We start from the raw sequence: 19,515 nt of genomic DNA on the forward strand, positions 1-19,515 counted from the left end.
TTTCTGAGCTAAGAACCATGGAAATATTTCCAAAATTAGTTCCTCATAGAGCAGTCATCTTTGCTAACAAATAGGTTCTAACAGCTTCAATCCAGAGAGCCTCCCTCCAGACTCCCTAGAGGGTTTCTAAAAGTGACTTGTGGAAAGAAAAAATGTATCTGTGTGTGTGAAGCAAATGATTCTGATTTCAAAGAAAACAAAACTGAAGCTTTTATTCCTTTTTAATGGCAAAGGAATTCCCTTCAGGATGCTTTGTAGGACAGGTATCTCTAGCCCTTTAAGTGTGTAGTTTTTTCATCCCACTCTGGACAAGAGCAAAGCAGAAAAGTTTTGTTGTATGTGCCTCCATTTTCCAGCCCTTTAGCAAGTATGTAGCTTTTCTTTTAACACTCTATTTTGACCCAGCTGTGGTTGATCTCTGTCTACACTGCTTGACACTTTTTATTTTGTAGCAATTACTTTGCAAAACTGCAGAGGGAAGCAGAGAGCTGCTGATAGATTTACAATATGGAAATTGACTTGCTGGTGTAAACCTTTTGGTTTTCTCCCTGTTGTCTGTTAATAAACACATGGTCACTCAGGATCATTAAGAGAATTTGTAAAAATGTATTTAATTCAGGTTTTGTCATTTAATGATAGAAGGAATATACACTTAAAACCTCTAACGTTTCATTTGTATTCACTGATCTTAACTATATGGAATATTCCCTAGTCCGGGACAAGGTAGTGGTTTGATGATTAATAAAGGAATGAAGAGTACCTTCTGATATTTTTGCCAGTTTACACCAAGATGAAAATGGTATCAATTTAAATTCTCCAGAATTTTGAATCACAGAAAGCTATTCCTCACAGAGATTAAAGAGGAATTCACCTATATTCTCTTCCATTATGTATGATTTCACTTATACATGTAGACCTCCAATATCCTTGGAATCTGTTGTGTAAGGTGTGAAATATATTCTAATTTTATTGTTTTCCAGATGACTACCAGATTTTCCTAACATCATTTTCTTTAAAAAATTTTTTTAAAGATTTTATTTATTTATTCATGAGAGACACAGAGAAAGGGAGAAAGGCACAGACACAGGCAGAGGGAGAAGCAGGCTCCCTGAGGCGAGCTTGATGGCGGAACTTGATCCCAGGACTCCAGGATCACAACCTGAGCTGAAGGCGGACGCTCAACCACTGAGCCAAACAACACTCAAGCCCCCAAACAACATTTTTAAAAGTCCATCTTTGCCTCAACAATTTAATTATATTTTAATATCAACTTGGACTAAGTTTGTATCCTTTTCCAAATGCTCACCTCCTACTTTTTTGTCAGATTATCAATTAAAACCTTAGTTTAGCATATAGGGGCGCCTGCATGGTTCAATTGCTTAAGCGTCCAACTTGATCTTAGTTCAGGTCTTGGTCTCAAGATCATGAGTTCAAGCTCTGCATTGGGCTCCATGCTGGGTATGGAGCCTACTAAAAAAAAAATTACACTTATGTTGGATCACCACCGGAAGACTGTAGTGGTAATGAGATTTAAAAATAACTGAAGGATTGATTAAAGTATAGAAATGTGTTGTGTTGTCGGGATGGTGTTTTGCAATACAATATTTCAAAGTTCTTTTTATCACTAAGTATAATTTTCTATATCATATGTAATTCCTTTGCCCTGGGGGAATCCCTGGGTGGCTCAGCAGTTTGGCACCTGCCTTCGGCCCAGGGCGTGATCCTGGAGTCCCGGGATTGAGTCCCACATCAGGCTCCCTGCATGGAACCTGCTTCTCCCTCTGCCTGTCTCTCTCTCTCTCTCTCTCTCTCTCTCTCTGTGTGTGTGTTTCTCATGAATAAATAAAGAAAATCTTGAAAAAAAGAGAAAAGAAAAGAAAAAAATTCTTTTGCCCTGTGAGCCAAGAAAATCATTCCCTGGAAAATAAAATTAAAGATCCTGAGCATACCTGTATTTGTGAAGGCAAAGAATAGATTTTAAACATTTGCAAATTGAATTGGTCCATCAGCAAAGGACACATTTTACTAATTCAATGGAAAATGGCCTTGGATTATGTATAGAAGAACAACTAAAGATCTGTGGTGTAAGTCCCTGATTCAGTGAGGTAGAGGTTTTTTTAACATAGGTCTCAAAATGACTAGAGATGAGATCTCTGGGACTAGATGACATGTTCTAGAGCAGTGTCATCTTTTCAAGTGCCTTAATTCCTGATAGCAAGGGGATAACAATATTTCAAAATTAAAATTTAATTTTTAAAGATAAAAAATGTAGTGCTTTCTTTTATATTTGATAATTTTTTAGTGTACCATTTTAATATTTCTAATTTTTAAACTTTCTTAGCTAAATTCTTTTAGTGGTTGCTATGTGGATTACATTATGCACCTTATTACAGTCTAGTTTAATATTACATAATTCCAGTAAAATATAGAAATTTTGATTCAGTGTAACTCCATTTCCTCCCCCTCCTTTGTGCTACCATTGCCACATACTTGTTATCAATATATGTTATAAACCCAACCATATCATAATTACTGTATAATCTTTTTGTCTCTTAAGGACATTAGGAGAGAAAATAGGGCACTGGGATGGTGCAGTTGGTTAAGTGTCCAGCTCTTCGTTTCAGCTCAGATTGTTAGATCAAGCCCTGCATTGGGCTCCATGCTGAGCATGAAATCTGATTGAGATTTTCTCTCCCTTTCCCTCTGCTCCTACCACTTATGTGCATGCACGCATTCTCTCTCAAAGAAATAAATCTTTAAGAAAAGAGAAAACAATATATTTATAGAGCCTTTTATGTATTTACCATTTGTAATGCTCTTCATTTCTCTGTGTAGATTTGAGTTACTATCTGGTGTTACTTACTTTCAGTCAGGATTTCCCTTAGTACGTCTTGTAAGGCAGGTCTGGTAGAAGCACATTTTGTCTTTATCCGTGAATGTCTTTATTTTGCCTTCATTTTGAGGTATAGTTTTGCTGCATATCTAATTCTTGGTTGACAGTTTTTTTCTTTCAGCATTTTTGAGTATGTCATCACAACTGCCTCTGGCCTCTTGGTGAGAAATCAGATAACACTAATAGTTTTGTTGTTCTTCTATACCTGATAAGTGTTTTCTTACTGTTGCTTTCAGATTTTCTCTTTGTCTTTGTCTTTTAACAGTTTGGTTCTGGAGTCTCTAGGTATGGATCTATGTACTGGTGGTTCATTGAGCTTCTTGGATCTTTAGATTATTATTTTTCATCAAAATTTTGAAATTTTCAGCCATTATTTCTTCAGATACTTGTTTTATCCTTTTTTCTCTTCTGAGACTCCCATCACATACTGTGAGGGCTCTGTTCATTTTTCCTATGCTTTTTCTGCCCTCATTTTTTTTTTTAATTTTTATTTATTTATGATAGTCACACACAGAGAGAGAAAGAGGCAGAGACGTAGGCAGAGGGAGAAGCAGGCTCCATGCACCGGGAGCCCGATGTGGGATTCGATCCTGAGTCTCCGGGATCGCGCCCCGGGCCAAAGGCAGGCGCTAAACCGCTGCGCCACCCAGGGATCCCCTCTGCCCTCATTTTTGCTCTCACTTCAAGTTTACTTATTTTTCATGCCAATTCAAATCTCCTTTCTATGAACTTTTCATTTCAGTTTTTGGACTTTTCAACTGTTCATTTTAAATAATTTATGTCCCTTTATCATGGTTCTCTCTGTTTTTTAAATTATTGTCATCATGCTCTCATTTAAATCTTCAAACACAATATCCTTTAGTTCTTTGAGCCTATTTATTTATAGCTGCTTTCAAGTCTTTGTTAGATCTAAAATCTGAATGTTCAATGTTCCTCTTGACTTTTTTTTTTCTGATTGTAGGTCAGGCTTTTCTATCTCTTGATATCTTAAAATTTTTTGTTAAAACGACATTTTAAGTAATACTGTAGCATCTCTGGATTCTAGTATCTTACCACACCCTCCTTGCATTATTTTTGTTGTTGCTTTTTTAGCAACTTGTTTGTTTAGTAATTTACCTCAACTTAAGCTGTGCAATCTGTTTCCCCTGCAATATGTGGCCACTGACAGGTCTGCTCATTTGGGTTTTGTTTTTGTCCTTGTTTTTAAGTTTGGCCTTCTTGGGATTGCTCCTGTTTCTGCACAGCTTAGTGGTCAGCCAGTAACTGGTCAGAGATTATGTTCCAATACCTCAAACCAACAAGGCTTCCACCTACTGATTTGTTTGTGGATTTAGAAGTATATTACAATTTTAGGAAATTTCCAACTCTGCCCTGGCTGGACTTGTGTCTCCTCAGCACATATATACAGGCTCCTGATAAGACAAGGGTGTGTGAATAAATTTGGCCCTCTTCATTCTTCCCAAGAACCTACACTACATCCAGTCCATCAGGGGTATTTGAAGAGCTTGTCAAGTACTTCTCTGTGTCTTCTATCTACCTGTTACATTTCTGTCTGGTCCATGGGTCCATTGTTTGCCCAGCCAGGGCTGTAGCCACAGGTTAGTAGAACCTCTGACTTTCCCTGTTTGCTTACCACTCAGATTGCTACTTACTACTGACAATACCACTAGGCATGGATTGTTTTACCTTCTGCTTTGAATCATATCAGCCTTCTCAAACAGTGGAACTGCTGGTTATTCATGGCCTACCTTGCTGTATTAGAACTACGATGTCAAATGCTGGGAGGAAGAAGAGGAGCAGTCCCTTGCAAATAAGCCACAGATTTCGTGGTTATTTCCTGAAGTTCTATAATTTTTCGTGAGTGTTACTCACTTAGTTGTAAGCTTCTAGTCAGTTTTTAGGACACTGAAATGGTTGATTTTGATTATTTTGTCCAGTTTATATTTGCTTTTTAAATTAGAGGATTTGGTAACCTCTTCACTTTGCCACATTAGAAGTCCTACCCAGTAGTGAGTTTAGATCTGTGTAAATATTTTACACACTAAAATATTAAAATTAAACCAGAAAGGATAAGGGAGAAAGTCTTAAAATAGATTACAGAAACAATATAACTATATCAAATTGATTACATAGCAAAGATAATTCCAATAACTTTGGATGCAGTACTTCGGCTGTTCACTCTTAGTAGGATACATTCTAAAGTTAGAATGAAACTTTAGAATGAAGTTTGAGCTTCATTCATTTCATGCAATGAAATCTTGAACTTACATAGTAGGTTCGTTAAGGGTACTGATATTCATGTTGTAATTTCAGAACTTTTTTTTTTTAAGATTTTATTTATTTATTCATGAGAGAGAGAAAGAGAGAGAGGCAGAGACACAGGCAGAGGGAGAAGCAGGCTCCATGCAGGGAGCCTGACGTGGGACTCGATTCCGGGTCTCTAGGATCAGACCCTGGGTCGAAGGCAGAGCTAAACCACTGAGCCACCCGGACTACCCTCAGAACTTTTTTTGTTGGTTTTAGGATAGAAATGAGTAGATATATTGCTGTTATTGGAAACCAGAGTTTTCATTGTGGGAAAAGATGAGGAAGACTCCAGTGGTGTTCACTTGTATGACTACATACAAGATTTCATGTGTATGTATTCTTTGACGTGGGATTTTTGTGTTTTTTTTTCCTTCAAAGATGTATTTACTGTGTTTCTTACAGAGAGGGCCTAAAAACAGTGACTCACTAGTAACAGGAAACATACTAGCATCCAGATCTTATTTTCCAAATACCATTCCCCACCAAAAGGATCCAGGACTCTTTGGAGAAATAGCTGATTCCAAGGCTGGAGCAGGCATAGTATGAAGTTTTGCACATGGAGCATAATGTACACTTGCAGCAAAGTCCACCTTTAGGACAGACCCAGGCAAAGGCTCATGCAGCTCCCGGAAGTGAGCTGGGGAGACTTAGGCAGGAAATCCTGGAGCGTAGTCTAAAAGGGCCCTATGAGAGGAAAGGTGCAATTAGTTGAGGGCCTGGACAGGGGTCCCTCTTGCCTAGGTCTAAGGGCTGCACAGTGTTTTGTACCCATGAAACCATTTAAGCATTAAGTAATATTCCAAACATTCTGTGATGGTTTTATTATATATATGTATGTGTGTATGTGCACACCTGGTGCTCAGTCAGTTAAGCGTCTGCCTTCGGCTCAGGTCATGATCTCAGGGTCCTGGATTGAGCCCGGCATCAGGCTCCCAGCTCAGCAGGGAGTCTGCTTGTCCCTCTCTCTCTCTGTTCCCTGCCTTGATGTGCACATGCACTGTCTCTCTCAGTAAATAATAACGTTTAAAAAAATTATCTCATACACACAGATTTTTTAATATATATAATCTCTGAGGCAAAACTGAATCCCCAAATTAGAGGTACTAATGTACAGTGTGTTCAAAGAAAGATCATGCAGGATAAGAAGCAAAAGGGCTCTGGAGAGAAGATATGCTTTGTGCTAGACTTGAAAACAGGAAAATCTGGGCAGTTGGGAAGAAGATACAGAAGAAAAGAGCATTCTAAGGTGGGGATGCATAAACAAAGGAATGGTATGAAGGATAAGCATGGTGGGTGTTGAGAGACAATAGAGATCAGACTGTCTAGTGGAGGGACTTGTGTTGGGTGGTAATGAGAAATGAGGTTGAGTAGAGTGGAATAGAAGTTTGATGTAGTGTTTAAAAAAAAAAAAAAACCAAGTGAGATTTCTGAGTCTTGATTTTCCTACCTATAAAATGGGTAGTTTAATACTTTCATACTCACATCTAAGAATTGCCTTGCAAAGCAAATGAGTTTTTTTTTTTATTTTTAGCAAATGAGTTTAGATTTTGAGAAGTAAAATACTATACTGATATAAGTTATATTAAATTTTGAGCACCAGGCAGAAACACTTGCAGTTGTGGTAATAACAAAATAAACTCCATTCATCAAGAGCATTATCTTGTTGGGGTTTTCCTTGACAGCCCTTGTGATGATTTATAATGCAGAATGTCACTCTTTCTCCCTGAGTTTTCAGTGATGGGGAGGAGTATTGAGTAAAGAACCGTGTAAGATTTCTTTGGTTTCCATTGTTATGGAAATAAATTCTAGAGCACTTGTTTCTCTGTGAGGCCCCTGGAATGTATTAAAAGACATTGTTGGAAGGGCACCTGGTTGGCTCAGTCAGTAGACCATAAGACTCTTGATCTCTCGGGTCATGAGTGCAAGCCTTACATTGGGCATAGAGAGTACTTAAAACATTGTGGAGACATGAGAGGTCTCCTAACCGCATTAGACCAGAACCTAGGATGGTATGAACCTTATGATGCTGCTGAATGTCAGCACTACTAGTTCCTTTATGTGTGTATGCTCTTGGCATTTAGCATGCTAAGTAACACTTATTTGCTATAAAATCTGTCTTTGGATTCCAGTAACATTACACAATATGCATGCCATCTTTTGGAGAAAGAGAATGTTCCAGCAGCAGCATAAACCCTAGTCTTTGTACTGGAATCAAGTTTGTCTCTTGGCATAGCTGGGAGATAGTGCAGCTTTCTCCTAAAAGTGCTATTTTTAGCTGTTTCCAAGGAGATGTTCAGCATGATATTGATAATTGCATTAATCCTCAATTTACACAATCTGTGGAAGCAGCAGCTCTTTTCCAGTGTTTACTGCTTAATGGGCCACTGACTTGTGATTATCAGCCAAAAAAATAAAATGCCTTCCTTCAAATAATTGGCTTCAGAAATATGTTCCGGATCTCTTCCCTTTGCCAGTTCAACTTTTAGACCTAGTTTTAGACACTGAGCATAGCATAATGTTTAAACTTATCTAATCTTCATACACCTGTAATTAATGTAACATATGTCATACACCTGAAATTAATATAACATTGTATGTCAACTACACTCAAAATTAATTTTAAAAAAATAGGGGGAAAAGGACATTGTGAGCTTTTCCCAGGCTGCCTACTCAGGCTGGCCATTATCAGTAATTCCTTCTGGGCATATCTTGGGTCTAAGTTTTGCCTACCTGGTATCTTAATGTTCTAAATTTGCCAAAGCATGATTAAATTCTGCATACACACACATACACAGGAGTCTGGTCTGGCAGTCTGAGTGCCAGTCTGTGTTCATAAAACATTCCTGATGAGTTCGCAATGGAGAACAGATTATATAGATCAGAAAGTAGCTTGAAATAAAGTTACAACAGAGGAGACTGAATGTTCTTAAAGGATTACTTTTAAGCTGTAGTAACTTGATGAGTTGTTCTTTAAAGAATTTTTGTTTTCGAAATAACCTTTCTAAAATATTTTAAAGACCTTTAGGACCTGTGATGCATTTATTTGTATGATCTCTTTTAACTTACTAATATGCTGCCCGATATTAATACATGTTCTATCAAACCAACTTTTCATTTCACTATGAGAACATTATTGGCCAATTATGCATAATGTGTGTGTGTATGAATTTAAAATTGGCAATGAGTTTGCTATTACCTAGGTTTTAAGTTTTCTTAATTGAAATTGTTTTGTAATTTTTAATATTATTTTTTTCATACCTCTGTCACCCATGTCTCCCACTCCCTAACCCTGCCTCTAGCAACTGCCAGTCTGTTCTCTGTATCTATGAGCTTGGGATGTTTTTGTGTTTTGTTAAGATTCCACATGTAAGAGAAATTTTTTTTTAATTTTTTATTTATTTATGATAGAGAGAGGGGCAGAAACATAGGCAGAGGGAGAAGCAGGCTCCATGCACCGGGAGCCTGACGTGGGATTCGATCCCGGGTCTCCAGGATCGCGCCCTGGGCCAAAGGCAGGCGCTAAACCGCTGCACCACCCAGGGATCCCTAAGAGAAATTTTTTTAATTTTTTTTTTTATTCATTTATGATAGTCACACACAGAGAGAGAGAGAGGCAGAGGGAGAAGCAGGCTCCATTCACCGGGAGCCCGACGTGGGATTTGATCCCGGGTCTCCAGGATTGCACACTGGGCCAAAGGCAGGCGCTAAACCACCGCACCACCCAGCGATCCCCACATATAAGAGAAATGATAAGATATTTGTCTTTCTTTCATTGACTTATTTCATTTAGGGTAATCACCTCAAGATCCATCCGTGTTATTGTAAATGACAGGATTTCATATTTTTATGGTTGAATTATATCCCATTGTGTGTGTGTGTGTGTATACATATACCACACAATTTTTAACGAGGCAAAAACTCTATTAACCTTGTTTCAAAGTTTATTCCCAGGCTTCTTCACCTTAATTAGCTGCAAAGATGAATTGTATAGAAGCAAAAATTGAAAAGAGCTGCAGTGTCCAAGGGACTTGGGCTTAAAGATATTAGAGATCTAGATTTTATCAGATCCATGGACAATTTTAAAAAGCAGTCATAATATAAAATATCAGCTCTCAATAACTTCTTTAAGTTTTGTCTTCTTCAGAAGTTGACTCAATTCAGTTTGCTTCATTCTTGGCAACGTCATCAAAATTCTGCACAAGATCTGGAACTTCATCATCCTCATCCTCTCCAATAAAAAGTGGTGCTTTTCCATCCACAGATTGTTTGGGCAGAGCTTCAGCCAGTCTCCTTAAACTTGTCAGACTGTCTTCACCAAACTGGTGTAAGACACAAGGTAGCATTTCTGTCAGCTGCTGTGTCTCCCCATGGCCTGGAACAGTGAAAGTGGTCGCTGCCAGGGATGCCTGAACTTTAGGGTTGTTAAAGTGGATCGGTGTTCCTTGGTGTGAACATTTTCATTTCTTCAATACCAGAAATACTGTTTACTGTTAGCTTCTTTAAGAACTGAAGTTTTTTATCATCTGCTGTAGCCATTCTGTGAACTACTTTCTTTCAGTGAGCAGTTCCTTTCCCGTCAATGTGTATGTGTGCTTACAGTTTGGTAAGTTTTTCCTGGTCCATAGTAGTTTCTTTCATTTTGTTCAACTGGGAATGTGACTGAGCAGGGGACTAAGGCTAGTGTTCAGGGGGACTCAGGCAGACCAGCTGAGATGCAGGTGCATAGATGTGAGTATGCAAGGTGGCAGCTAGAGAGAGGCTGGAAATGATGGCTGCACCACCATTTCTTTATCCCTTCATTCATTGACAGACACTTAAGTTGTTTCTGTATTTGGCTGTTGTAAATAATGCTGCAGTGAGCATAAGGGTGCATATATCTTTTCAAGTTAGTTTTTTAATTTTCTTCAGCTAAATACCCAGAAGGTGGATCATATGGTAGTTCTGGTTTTAATTTTTTTTAAGTAGGCTCACGCCCAGCATGAAGTCCAGTGGGGGGGGCTTGAATTCACGACCCCAAGATCAAGACCTGAGCTGAGATCAAGAGTCAGATGCTTACCGACTGAGCCATCCAGGCACCCCTATTTAATTTTTTAAAGAACCTTCCTGGGCAGCCCCGGTGGCTCAGCGGTTTAGCGCCACCTACAGCCCGGGGCGTGATCCTGGAGACCCGGGATTGAGTCGCATGTCAGGCTCCCTGCATGGAGCCTGCTTCTCCCTCTGCCTGTGTCTCTGCCTCTCTCTCTCTCTCCCCCCTCTCTGTGTATTCTCATTAATAAATAAAATCTTTAAAAAAAAAAAAAAGAATCTTCCTATAGTTTTTCATAGTGACTAGGCCAGTTAACATTCCTACCAGCAGTGCACAAGGGTTCCCCTTTCTCCACTTCCTCATCAGTGCTTGTTATTTCTCGTCTTTTTTTAGAATAACCATTCTAAGAAGTATAAGGTGGTATTTCATTGTGGTTTTGGTTTTCATTTCCCTGATGATTAATGATGTTGAACATATTTTCATATACCTGTCGGCCATCCATATGTTGTCTTTGGAAAAATGTCTGTTCGCATCTTCTGCCCATTTTTTAATCAGATTGGGTTTTTTTTTTTTTTTTTTTTTTTTTTTTTTTTGCTTTTAAGTTGTATGAGTTCTTTATGTATTTTGGATACTAACCACTTCTCAGATACACGATTTGCAAATATTTTCTCCCATTTATTAGATTGCTTTTTCTTTTTGTTGATGATTTCCTTTGCTCTGCAGAAGATTTCAGTTTGGTATCTTGTTTATTTTTGCGTTTGTTGCCTTTGGTTTTTGTGTTACCTTCAGAAAATCCTCAGCAAGACCTGTCAAGAAGCTTACTGCCTGTGTGTTCTTCTAGAATTTTATATGGTTTCAGGTTCTTTGTTAATGTCTTTAATCCATTTTGAGCTAATTTTTGTGTCTAGTATGAAACAGTGGTCCAGTTTCATTCTTTTAGAGTAGCTGTCCAGTTTTCCCAACACCATCTGCTGAAGATACTATCCTTTCCCTTGTAATATGGTATATTCTTGGCTCTTTTGTCATTAGTTTATTGATGGCATATGCATGGGCTTATTTCTGGCCTCTATGTGTCTATTTTTATGCTAATACCACACTATTTTAATTACTATAGTTTTGTAATGTATTTTGAAATAAGGAACCTTGGTGCCTCCAGCTTTTGTGTGTGTGTGTGTGTGTGTGTGTGTGTGTGTGTGTGTGTGTCGGGGTTGCTTTGGCTATTTGGTTGAAATGACTTTTTAAATTTAAGTATAGTTGACACACTGTGCTGTGTTAGTTTCGGGTATACAACATAGTGATGCAATATGTTTATACATTATGCTGTGTTCACCACAGTGTAGCTACTATCTGTCTCCATACATCATTATTATACTATCATTTGCTATATTCTTTATGCTGTTCCTTTTATTCCTATGGCTTACTTATTCCATAACTGAAAACCTGTATTTCCCTCTCACCTTTACTCATTTTGCCCAACCCCCAACCCACTTTCCTCCTGGCACCTGTCAGTTTGTTCTCTGTATTTATAGGTCTGATTCTGCTTTTTGCTTGTTTATTTGTTTTTGTTTAGGTTCCCACTTATAAGTGAAATCATAGGGTATTTTTCTTTCTCATCATAGCTTATTTCACTTAGCATAATATCCACAAGGTTCATCCATATCATCTCAGATGGCAGATCTCATCCTTTTTATGACTGCTTAATACTCCATTGTGTGTATATAGCACATCTTCTTTATCAATTCGCCTTTTTTTTTTTTAGATTTAATTATTTATTTAGAGACAGAGTGTACCCACGAGCAGGGAAAGGGGAAGAGGGAAAGGGAGAGAGAATCTCAAACAGACACCCCGCTGAGTGTAGAACCTACTTGGGGCTCAATCACGTGACCCTAAGATGGTGACCTAAACCAAAATCAAGAGTCAGATGCCTAACCGACTGAGCTGCCCAGGCATCCCTCCATTCATCTCTTGGTGAATGCTTAGCCTCGCTGCCATATTGTGGCTGTTGTAAATAATGCTGCAGTAAGTATGCATAGAGGTGCATATATCTTTTTGAATTAGTGTTTTTCTTCTCTTTGGGTGGATACCCAATAGTGGAATTACTGGTTCATATGATATTTCTATTTTTAATTTTTTTTTAATTTTTGTTTATTTATGATAGTCACACACAGATAGAGAGAGAGAGGCAGAGACACAGGCAGAGGGAGAAGCAGGCTCCATGCACCGGGAGCCCGACGTGGGATTCGATCCCGGGTCTCCAGGATCGCGCCCTGGGCCAAAGGCAGGCGCCAAACCGCTGCGCCACCCAGGGATCCCTATTTTTAATTTTTTGAGGGGGAACCTCTGTACTCTTTTCCACAGAGGCTATACCAATTTACATTCCCACCAGTAGTGCACAGGGGTTCCTTTTTCTCCACGTCCTCACCACTTGTTATTTCTGATCTTTTTGATTTTAGCCTTTCTAGCAGATACAAGGTAATGTCTCATTGTGATTTTGGTTTGCATTTCCCTGCTGATTAGTGATATTGAGCACCTTTTTATGTGTCTCTTAGTCATCTGTATGTCTTGAAATAACTCTGACCTGGATTTGTTACAGGGTTTTCTTGGCTTCTAGAATCCAACTCCCCTTCTTATCTGAAGGAACTTCCCTGCATTGTAATCTTATTCAGGGACAGTACCCCATATTCCTCATTCCATTCGCTGAGAGCCAAGGCATATGAGTGATGCTTGGCTAGATGCTTCCAACCAAGACTTTGAATCTCAACTAGGGCAAAGAAAAGGGAATGGTTAGGATTTATTTACTACTATTACAGCTCTGTCTTGGCCAGATTCCTCCATTAAAAGATAATGCTTTCTTGTTTCTGGACTTAACAGAGCTACCTTGAGTCCCTTTTTATTCTGAGCCTGTGTTTTAGGTCTCCCGGTGATTCTGTGAGCCCCCAATATCTTTCCAGTGAATCTTCCCTCTTTAAATTTTATTTTATTTTATTTTTTATTATTATTTTTTTTTTTTTTACCTAAGATGTAGTCTTTTTGCTTCCGTTAGAGAACGTTATATCCTAGCACCTCTGACCTAGGTAATACTAAGTAAATGTGACCATATTCTTTTTTTTTATTCCCATCACTACTTATTTATTATTTTTTCACATTCCCTTAGAATAGCTCTGTTCCAGAAGTTGTATCTAAAATACTGTATCTGCCATACAGCTGGCACATAGTAGATACTATAAAAATGAGATTCAGTTTATACCTACCTCTTAGTTTCTTTACTGAGATTCATCATCTAGCGTGTAACAATAAAGTATTTAGGACACACCCTTGTCTCAGCAGCATATTTACAAATCTACAAAGACATAATATTTTTACTTTGGTTCCTAATCTTAAGAGGACCAGTTGTTCAGGCTCCAGGCTTCTCCTGTGCATGAAATACCCTGCTGGCTATATTTCCTTCCTTTAAAGTTTTTATTTAGTCAGAAGCTTCAAGAATAAAGGAAGAGATTCATGGAGGTTCATTCTCTCTCTCTCTCTCTCTCTCCCTCCCTCCCTCCCTCCCCTTTCAAGCTCTTTCGGAAGGAGGCAGGCAGACACTTCTGGCAGCTGCTTGTGCCGACCATATTGCTAAGATGTTCAGGGCTGAAAGCACACAAGAACTCAGCATGTGCCATCTTTGCTCGGCAGAGTAACACTCATTCTGCCTGCCTTTGAGTAGAATGGGTGTTTGGCCATCTGTGTGAATTTCAGAGTTGTGAGAAGCAGCTCAGAAGCAAGAGATTGTCTAGGTTTCTTCAGACTTCACAGGGTTGGTCTGCTGACAGAATATTGCCCTGAACCTGCAGATGAAGTTTGCTCCCTGTAGTGCACTCTGCTGGCATACCAGATATCTTCTTCACACCCTAAGCCACATAACCCACTTGCTTGCTTGCTTTATTTATTTATTTTTTATTTTTATTTTATTTTATTTATTTTTTTTAATTTTACAGAAAAGTAATAGCTCGGGCAGACCCAGTGGCTCAGTGGTTTAGCGCCACCTTCCGCCCAGGGCATGATCCTGGAGACCCAGGATCCAGTCCCACGTCGGGCTCCCTGCATGGAGCCTGCTTCTCCCTCTGCCTGTGTCTCTGCCTCTCTCTCCCCTGTGTCTCTCATGAATAAATAAGTAAAATCTTTAAAAAAAAAAAAAAAGTAATAGCTCATATTTATGGAGCCCCTCTTTGCCAGGCACTGTATTAGAAGCTTTATATGTATTATCACATTAACCCATAAAACTATAAAACCCCATTTTTTTAGATAAACCATGGCTTAGAAAGATCTGGAACTTGTCCACGAACACACATTTAATAAGTAGCAGATTAAAAATTTGAATTGGTGGTGTACATGCCAGTGGGTATGTCATTTAGTTTGATTTTGAGTAAATAGAAATTAAATGATACCTGAATTGCTGTAAACATAGGAAACCTAGGTTTTGTGTTTTAAACATCAAGAATGCAATGGATGACTAGCCAGATGGCCATGTGTTTCTCTATATCTATTTGAGATTTAGATAAAACTGACCCAGTTCTCAAAGGTCAAGTTGGAAAACACAAACAACAAAGTCAAGTTGCTGCCTATTAAGTAGCCTAATGAAAGCTCACCTTTTTGTACACTTTTAACATATTGTGAAAAATGATATAATTGTTGGATCTCTTGCAGAAAAGAAGAGAAGAGAGCACTAGACTAAAGGAGGAGGGAAATGTGCAGTTTAAAAAAGGAGGTAAGGCACTGGTCTCAGCCCTCAGTCTGGTCATCTTGTTTCCTCATTATGTCTTAGAGTGTGAGGAAACACCAAATACATTTAGATACAGCTAGCAAATCCTAACTGCTAACAGTACATTGTTGTTTCCCAACAACTTGGAATTTCAGTTTTCAGCAGGTCCAGATCATTCTCACCTGATGGTGACCGCTTGCCATATATCCCTTGGCACAGGCATACTTTTTCTTTTCTATAATCCATTACCAATCTAGATGGTAGGAGAACAGAGCTTCAGTTGATGCTTTGGAAAATTAACCCGGAACATTAAAAGGTTGGTTGCTTCATTGATATAAAAATAGGGTCCCCCTTCCTCACTTGGAACAATGCTATAAAAATTGGCCCACTGGTTCTAGCATGGCCTAAGGAAGGATTTTGCTTATACTTTGGCTGGTCTTTTATGTGCTTTTTTTAAGTGGAGAGATGTTCTTCATGTCCTTCTGCATTTTTTACATTTCCTTAGGAATAATTTGGGTTCATTTGATTAATTTGGGTAACTTTGATCTTATAATAGCCTTCTATCACATATGTAAAGTATATATGCTTTAGAAACATATCAAAATGTATATGCTTTAGAAAACTAGGAGTAGTAACATTTCCCTTATTTTTTATTTATTTTTAAATATTTTATTTATTTATTTGAAGAGAGAGAGAGACAGAACATGAAGAGGGGTTAGGAGGCAGAGGGAGAAGGAGAAGCACACTCCCCGCTGAGCAGGGAACCTGATGATCCTGGGATATGACCTGAGCTGAGACAGATGCTTAAATGACTAAGCCACCCAGATGCCCTATCCCCTAGTAATTTTTTAGACTTAAAATTTTTTTTCTTATATCCGATTTAGCAGTCATCACTTTTTTTCTTTTCCCCGAAGAGTTAATGATTCTGGGATGCCTGGGTGGCTCAGCAGTTGAGCATCTGCCTTTGGCGCAGGGCATGATCCCAGGTTCTGGGATCGAGTCCCACATCAGGCTCCCTGCGAGGACCCTGCTTCTCCCTCTGTCTATGTCTCTGCCTCTCTGTGTGTCTCTCATGAATAAATAAATAAAATCTTAAAAAAAAACACAAAACTAATGGTTTTTATTTTGAAAGCATATTTCTTTGTATTTTAGTGTTAAATATTTCAAACCTAAGAAAGGAGTGAACAATTTTCTTTTAGTGCCCCTACCATAATTCTGTGTGTGGCAATAAATAAATAAAATTATCATCATTTTCTCTTCTAAGGTTTTTAGTCAACCACTGATTTTTACATTGTTGCTTTTAGCTCCATAAAATATCTCCAAACATTTTAGAGAAGCAGTTTTGGCCAGGCTGACTCCATGAAAGCACAGCATCTTTAATGAAAATACATACATAGAATTTTTTTCTTTATCCCAAGCCATTAATCCCAGACTTTAGTCTCTTTCATCTGTCCAGTTCTCTAATCCCTTTTCAGTATTGCTTACTAAATTGATAAGCCAAGTGAAAGTTAAATATACAGAACATTCTACTTGAGACCTTTGTTCTGTGAATGGAAAGCTATGTATTCTGAGATACTATGGAATACAGTAATACGAGGAATAAAATCATAATGACCTCTCATCTTTTACCTTATTCTCAGATTATATAGAAGCTGAGAGTTCTTATAGTCAAGCCCTTCAGATGTGCCCATCTTGCTTCCAGAAAGACAGGTCTATTCTGTTTTCAAATAGAGCTGCTGCAAGGATGAAACAGGTATGTATCTTTCACCTGTTTAAGAAGCTCATGAACTTACATACAGTGTTTTCATAGGGTAGCTTCTCCCGCTCTCTCTTTTTTTTTTTTTTTTTAAGATTTCATTTATATATTTGAGAGAGAGCATGAGGGGGAGTGGGCAGAAGGAGAGGGAAAAACAGACCTCCCCCCACCCCCACTGAGCAGGGAGCCCAATGTTGGACTCAGTCCTGGGACCCTGAGATCATGACCTGAGCTGAAGGCAGAAGCTTACCTCTGTCAGCCACCTTGGTGCCCTGGGTAGCTTCTATCTCAAAACTAATAGAGGAGCTGCAACTCTTGATCTTGGGGTTGTGAGTTTGAGCCTCACAGTAGATGTAGAGATTACTTAAAAATAGAATCTTTAAAAAAAAAAAAACCTAGCATAGAGGCTTAAAGTTGCTGCCTCCCTTTTCCTGCCCATGTATTTCCCTGATGTAAAGGTCATATGGAAGATAGAAAAGTATTCTTGAAAAACTTGAGTCAGATTACTGCCAACATTCTTATTAGAGTAGCTGTTTGAACGCTTTCATGGGAGGAAGGAAGGCTGACAAAGTCTCCACCAAACTAGGGCAGGTTAATGAAGCAAAAAGTCAAGTAGTACGTGTCCTAGAATAGCTGCACCTGCTTATTTTAGGCCTCTGGAATTCTAGATAAAGACTCAAAGAGAGGGAAATACCGATTAAAACTCTGAACTTCAAAATGCTTATTGCTAGGATTGTGATTTTCTGTCAAAAGTATGGACACAGGGAGAAATGTACCAACAGTTGGGATGAGAGGTGCTCCTAAATGTAGAATAGGTGTTAGGGAAAGTTCAAAAACATTTTGTATTTCCAAAGGATTGAGACCTAGCATAACAGTTAATGTAGAGGAGAGTGCAGTTGTATTTGTTTTGTGCCATATTAGTGTTAAAACTAAGATTTTGGGTGCCTGGGGAGTTCAGTTGGTCAGGTGTCTGCCTTCAGTTCAGGTCATGATCCCAGGACCCTGGGATTGAGTCCCCTGCAGGACTACCTGCTCAATGGGAGTCTGCTTCTCCACCTCTGTCCCTTCCCCAATATGTTTGAGTGCCTGAGCTCTCGCATGCTCTCTCTGTCAAATAAATAAAATCTTTTAATAAATAAAAACAAAAGTTAGATTCAGTGTTGATTTGTCTGCTATTCCTATGGACTGACTATTCAACATGGTTTCAATGGATTGAAATGTGAGTTTTGAAAAAAACATTACCACTTATTTAAATATGGCTATTTATATCCAAAGCACCAAGAGTAGGTTGTTTAGCATACCTTTAAGCAACCACAAAGCACAATCAAGATTGGGTTAAGTGGTTTTTTGTTTGTTTAGAAGAGATATTTATGTCACTTTCTCTTGTTACATGAAATTCTCTAGTGCCTCTACCAAAGTCACTTTTGATGACCAGAATTTTTTTTTCAAAAAAAAGGGAGTGGGCTGGGGAATACTTGAATAATTGGATTTGAGGAAAGGGGGATCTTTTTGTATGTTTAAACTTAAATATTTTATTATTGGATTCAGCTTCTAAGGTGAAGTGTTTTTAGAGTTATTCGTGTGAATGGGAGAAGAAATAATTGTATACAGACATTTTGTGTTAGAAGAAATAAAACAATTGTTTTAAGTTTACTTAGAACAATATTCATTAATATATTCTACCACTGATCTGAATTCACACTTAGCTGGAACAATCTTATCTTTTGCTTTTGCTTCTTGGAGACGGCTGGCCACATTCTCAGACTGGAAATTGTCATTGTGAAATGAGATCTGGGATATCTTCAGTTTCAAAGAAAAGGCATCATCCCATTTGGCTTCTGGTACTTGGAATTCTTTGTTTCCACAGTTGCCAAGTTATTGATACTGCCTGGGTTGAGCTCGCATAATTGACCAGTTTTCTTGAATTAGGAAAATGTATGGTCTTGCTGGTCTTTTGTCTGTCACATCCGAGGAGAACTCAAAAGAGAGTTGTTCTATGACTGTTTCCTGTACAAAGGATAGAGTTGGTGCATGTTTTGTTTTCTTTTATTCTTTTAAGTTGTACTCTTAATGTTTTAAAAAGATTCGATAATTAGCGATAAAAACTTGCAGGATTAATACACTGAAGTGATTTAAGGAGCATATTTTGAGTTTTTCAAGGAGTGGTGCGTTAACTGCTTTAACAAGAATTTCTGAAAGGCACATTTGCAGGCTCAGCATCCCTGACTGAGTGACCCCGGCCAAGCTTTACATTTCACATCTGGAGAGAAAAGGCAAACTTGAGTTAGGACAGAGTTTCAGCTCTAAGAATGGCTGCACAAGAGCACATGAAGCCCTAAAAGTATAGGCCCTAAGTTTTAAAAACTGTCCTTATATGTTATATATATATTCTGTTTTGTGTGTATGTGTGTGTTATAACTTATATAAGTTATGAAAGGATGGCAAATAGGCACTTTGGAGACTACCACTCTTAGCAACAGACACCTGGGTCCCCTGAGAGGTTAGTAGACTATGACCTTAAACAAAGGGTTCTGCAGTAAAATACCATAATTCCTTGATCTGCAGAGGCTGATTATTGAGAAGATGTACTGCAACTTAGTGGGTCTCTTAGGAGCACAAAGAATATCACCACAACAGTTGTACATATAAGTTGTAAAGATTTGCTGTTTCAGAAACTTTAAAAATATGAAATTATCTTAGATTTATAGAAATATGGTAAATTGGAAAAATACTGAGTTATCCAAAGTTACACAGATTTCTTTACTACAGAACTTCATAGAGCTTTTAATATG

General features: G+C 38.3%; 2 protein-coding genes and 1 pseudogene across 3 annotated transcripts in view; 1 reads left to right on the top strand and 2 right to left on the bottom strand.

The window, feature by feature from the left end:
- The window catches only part of TTC1 (tetratricopeptide repeat domain 1), a 48,820-nt gene that overhangs the window by 10,588 nt on the left and 18,717 nt on the right, over window positions 1–19,515 (top strand). For both annotated transcript variants that reach the window (XM_055324940.1, XM_055324939.1), the window contains exons 3-4: window positions 14,913–14,973; window positions 16,608–16,720. In XM_055324940.1, coding sequence (XP_055180915.1) covers window positions 14,913–14,973; window positions 16,608–16,720 — 174 coding nt within the window. The remainder of the gene's footprint in view (window positions 1–14,912; window positions 14,974–16,607; window positions 16,721–19,515) is intronic.
- LOC129509451 (transcription factor BTF3-like) lies at window positions 9,150–9,898 on the bottom strand (annotated as a pseudogene).
- The window catches only part of PWWP2A (PWWP domain containing 2A), a 64,386-nt gene continuing 63,091 nt past the window's right edge, over window positions 18,221–19,515 (bottom strand). Inside the window, exon 5 of the transcript XR_008664353.1 lies at window positions 18,221–18,983. The gene's annotated coding sequence lies outside the window, so the exon portion shown is untranslated. The remainder of the gene's footprint in view (window positions 18,984–19,515) is intronic.

Source organism: Nyctereutes procyonoides, unplaced genomic scaffold, assembly GCF_905146905.1.
Source record: "Nyctereutes procyonoides isolate TBG_1078 unplaced genomic scaffold, NYPRO_anot_genome, whole genome shotgun sequence".
Lineage (NCBI taxonomy): Eukaryota > Metazoa > Chordata > Mammalia > Carnivora > Canidae > Nyctereutes > Nyctereutes procyonoides.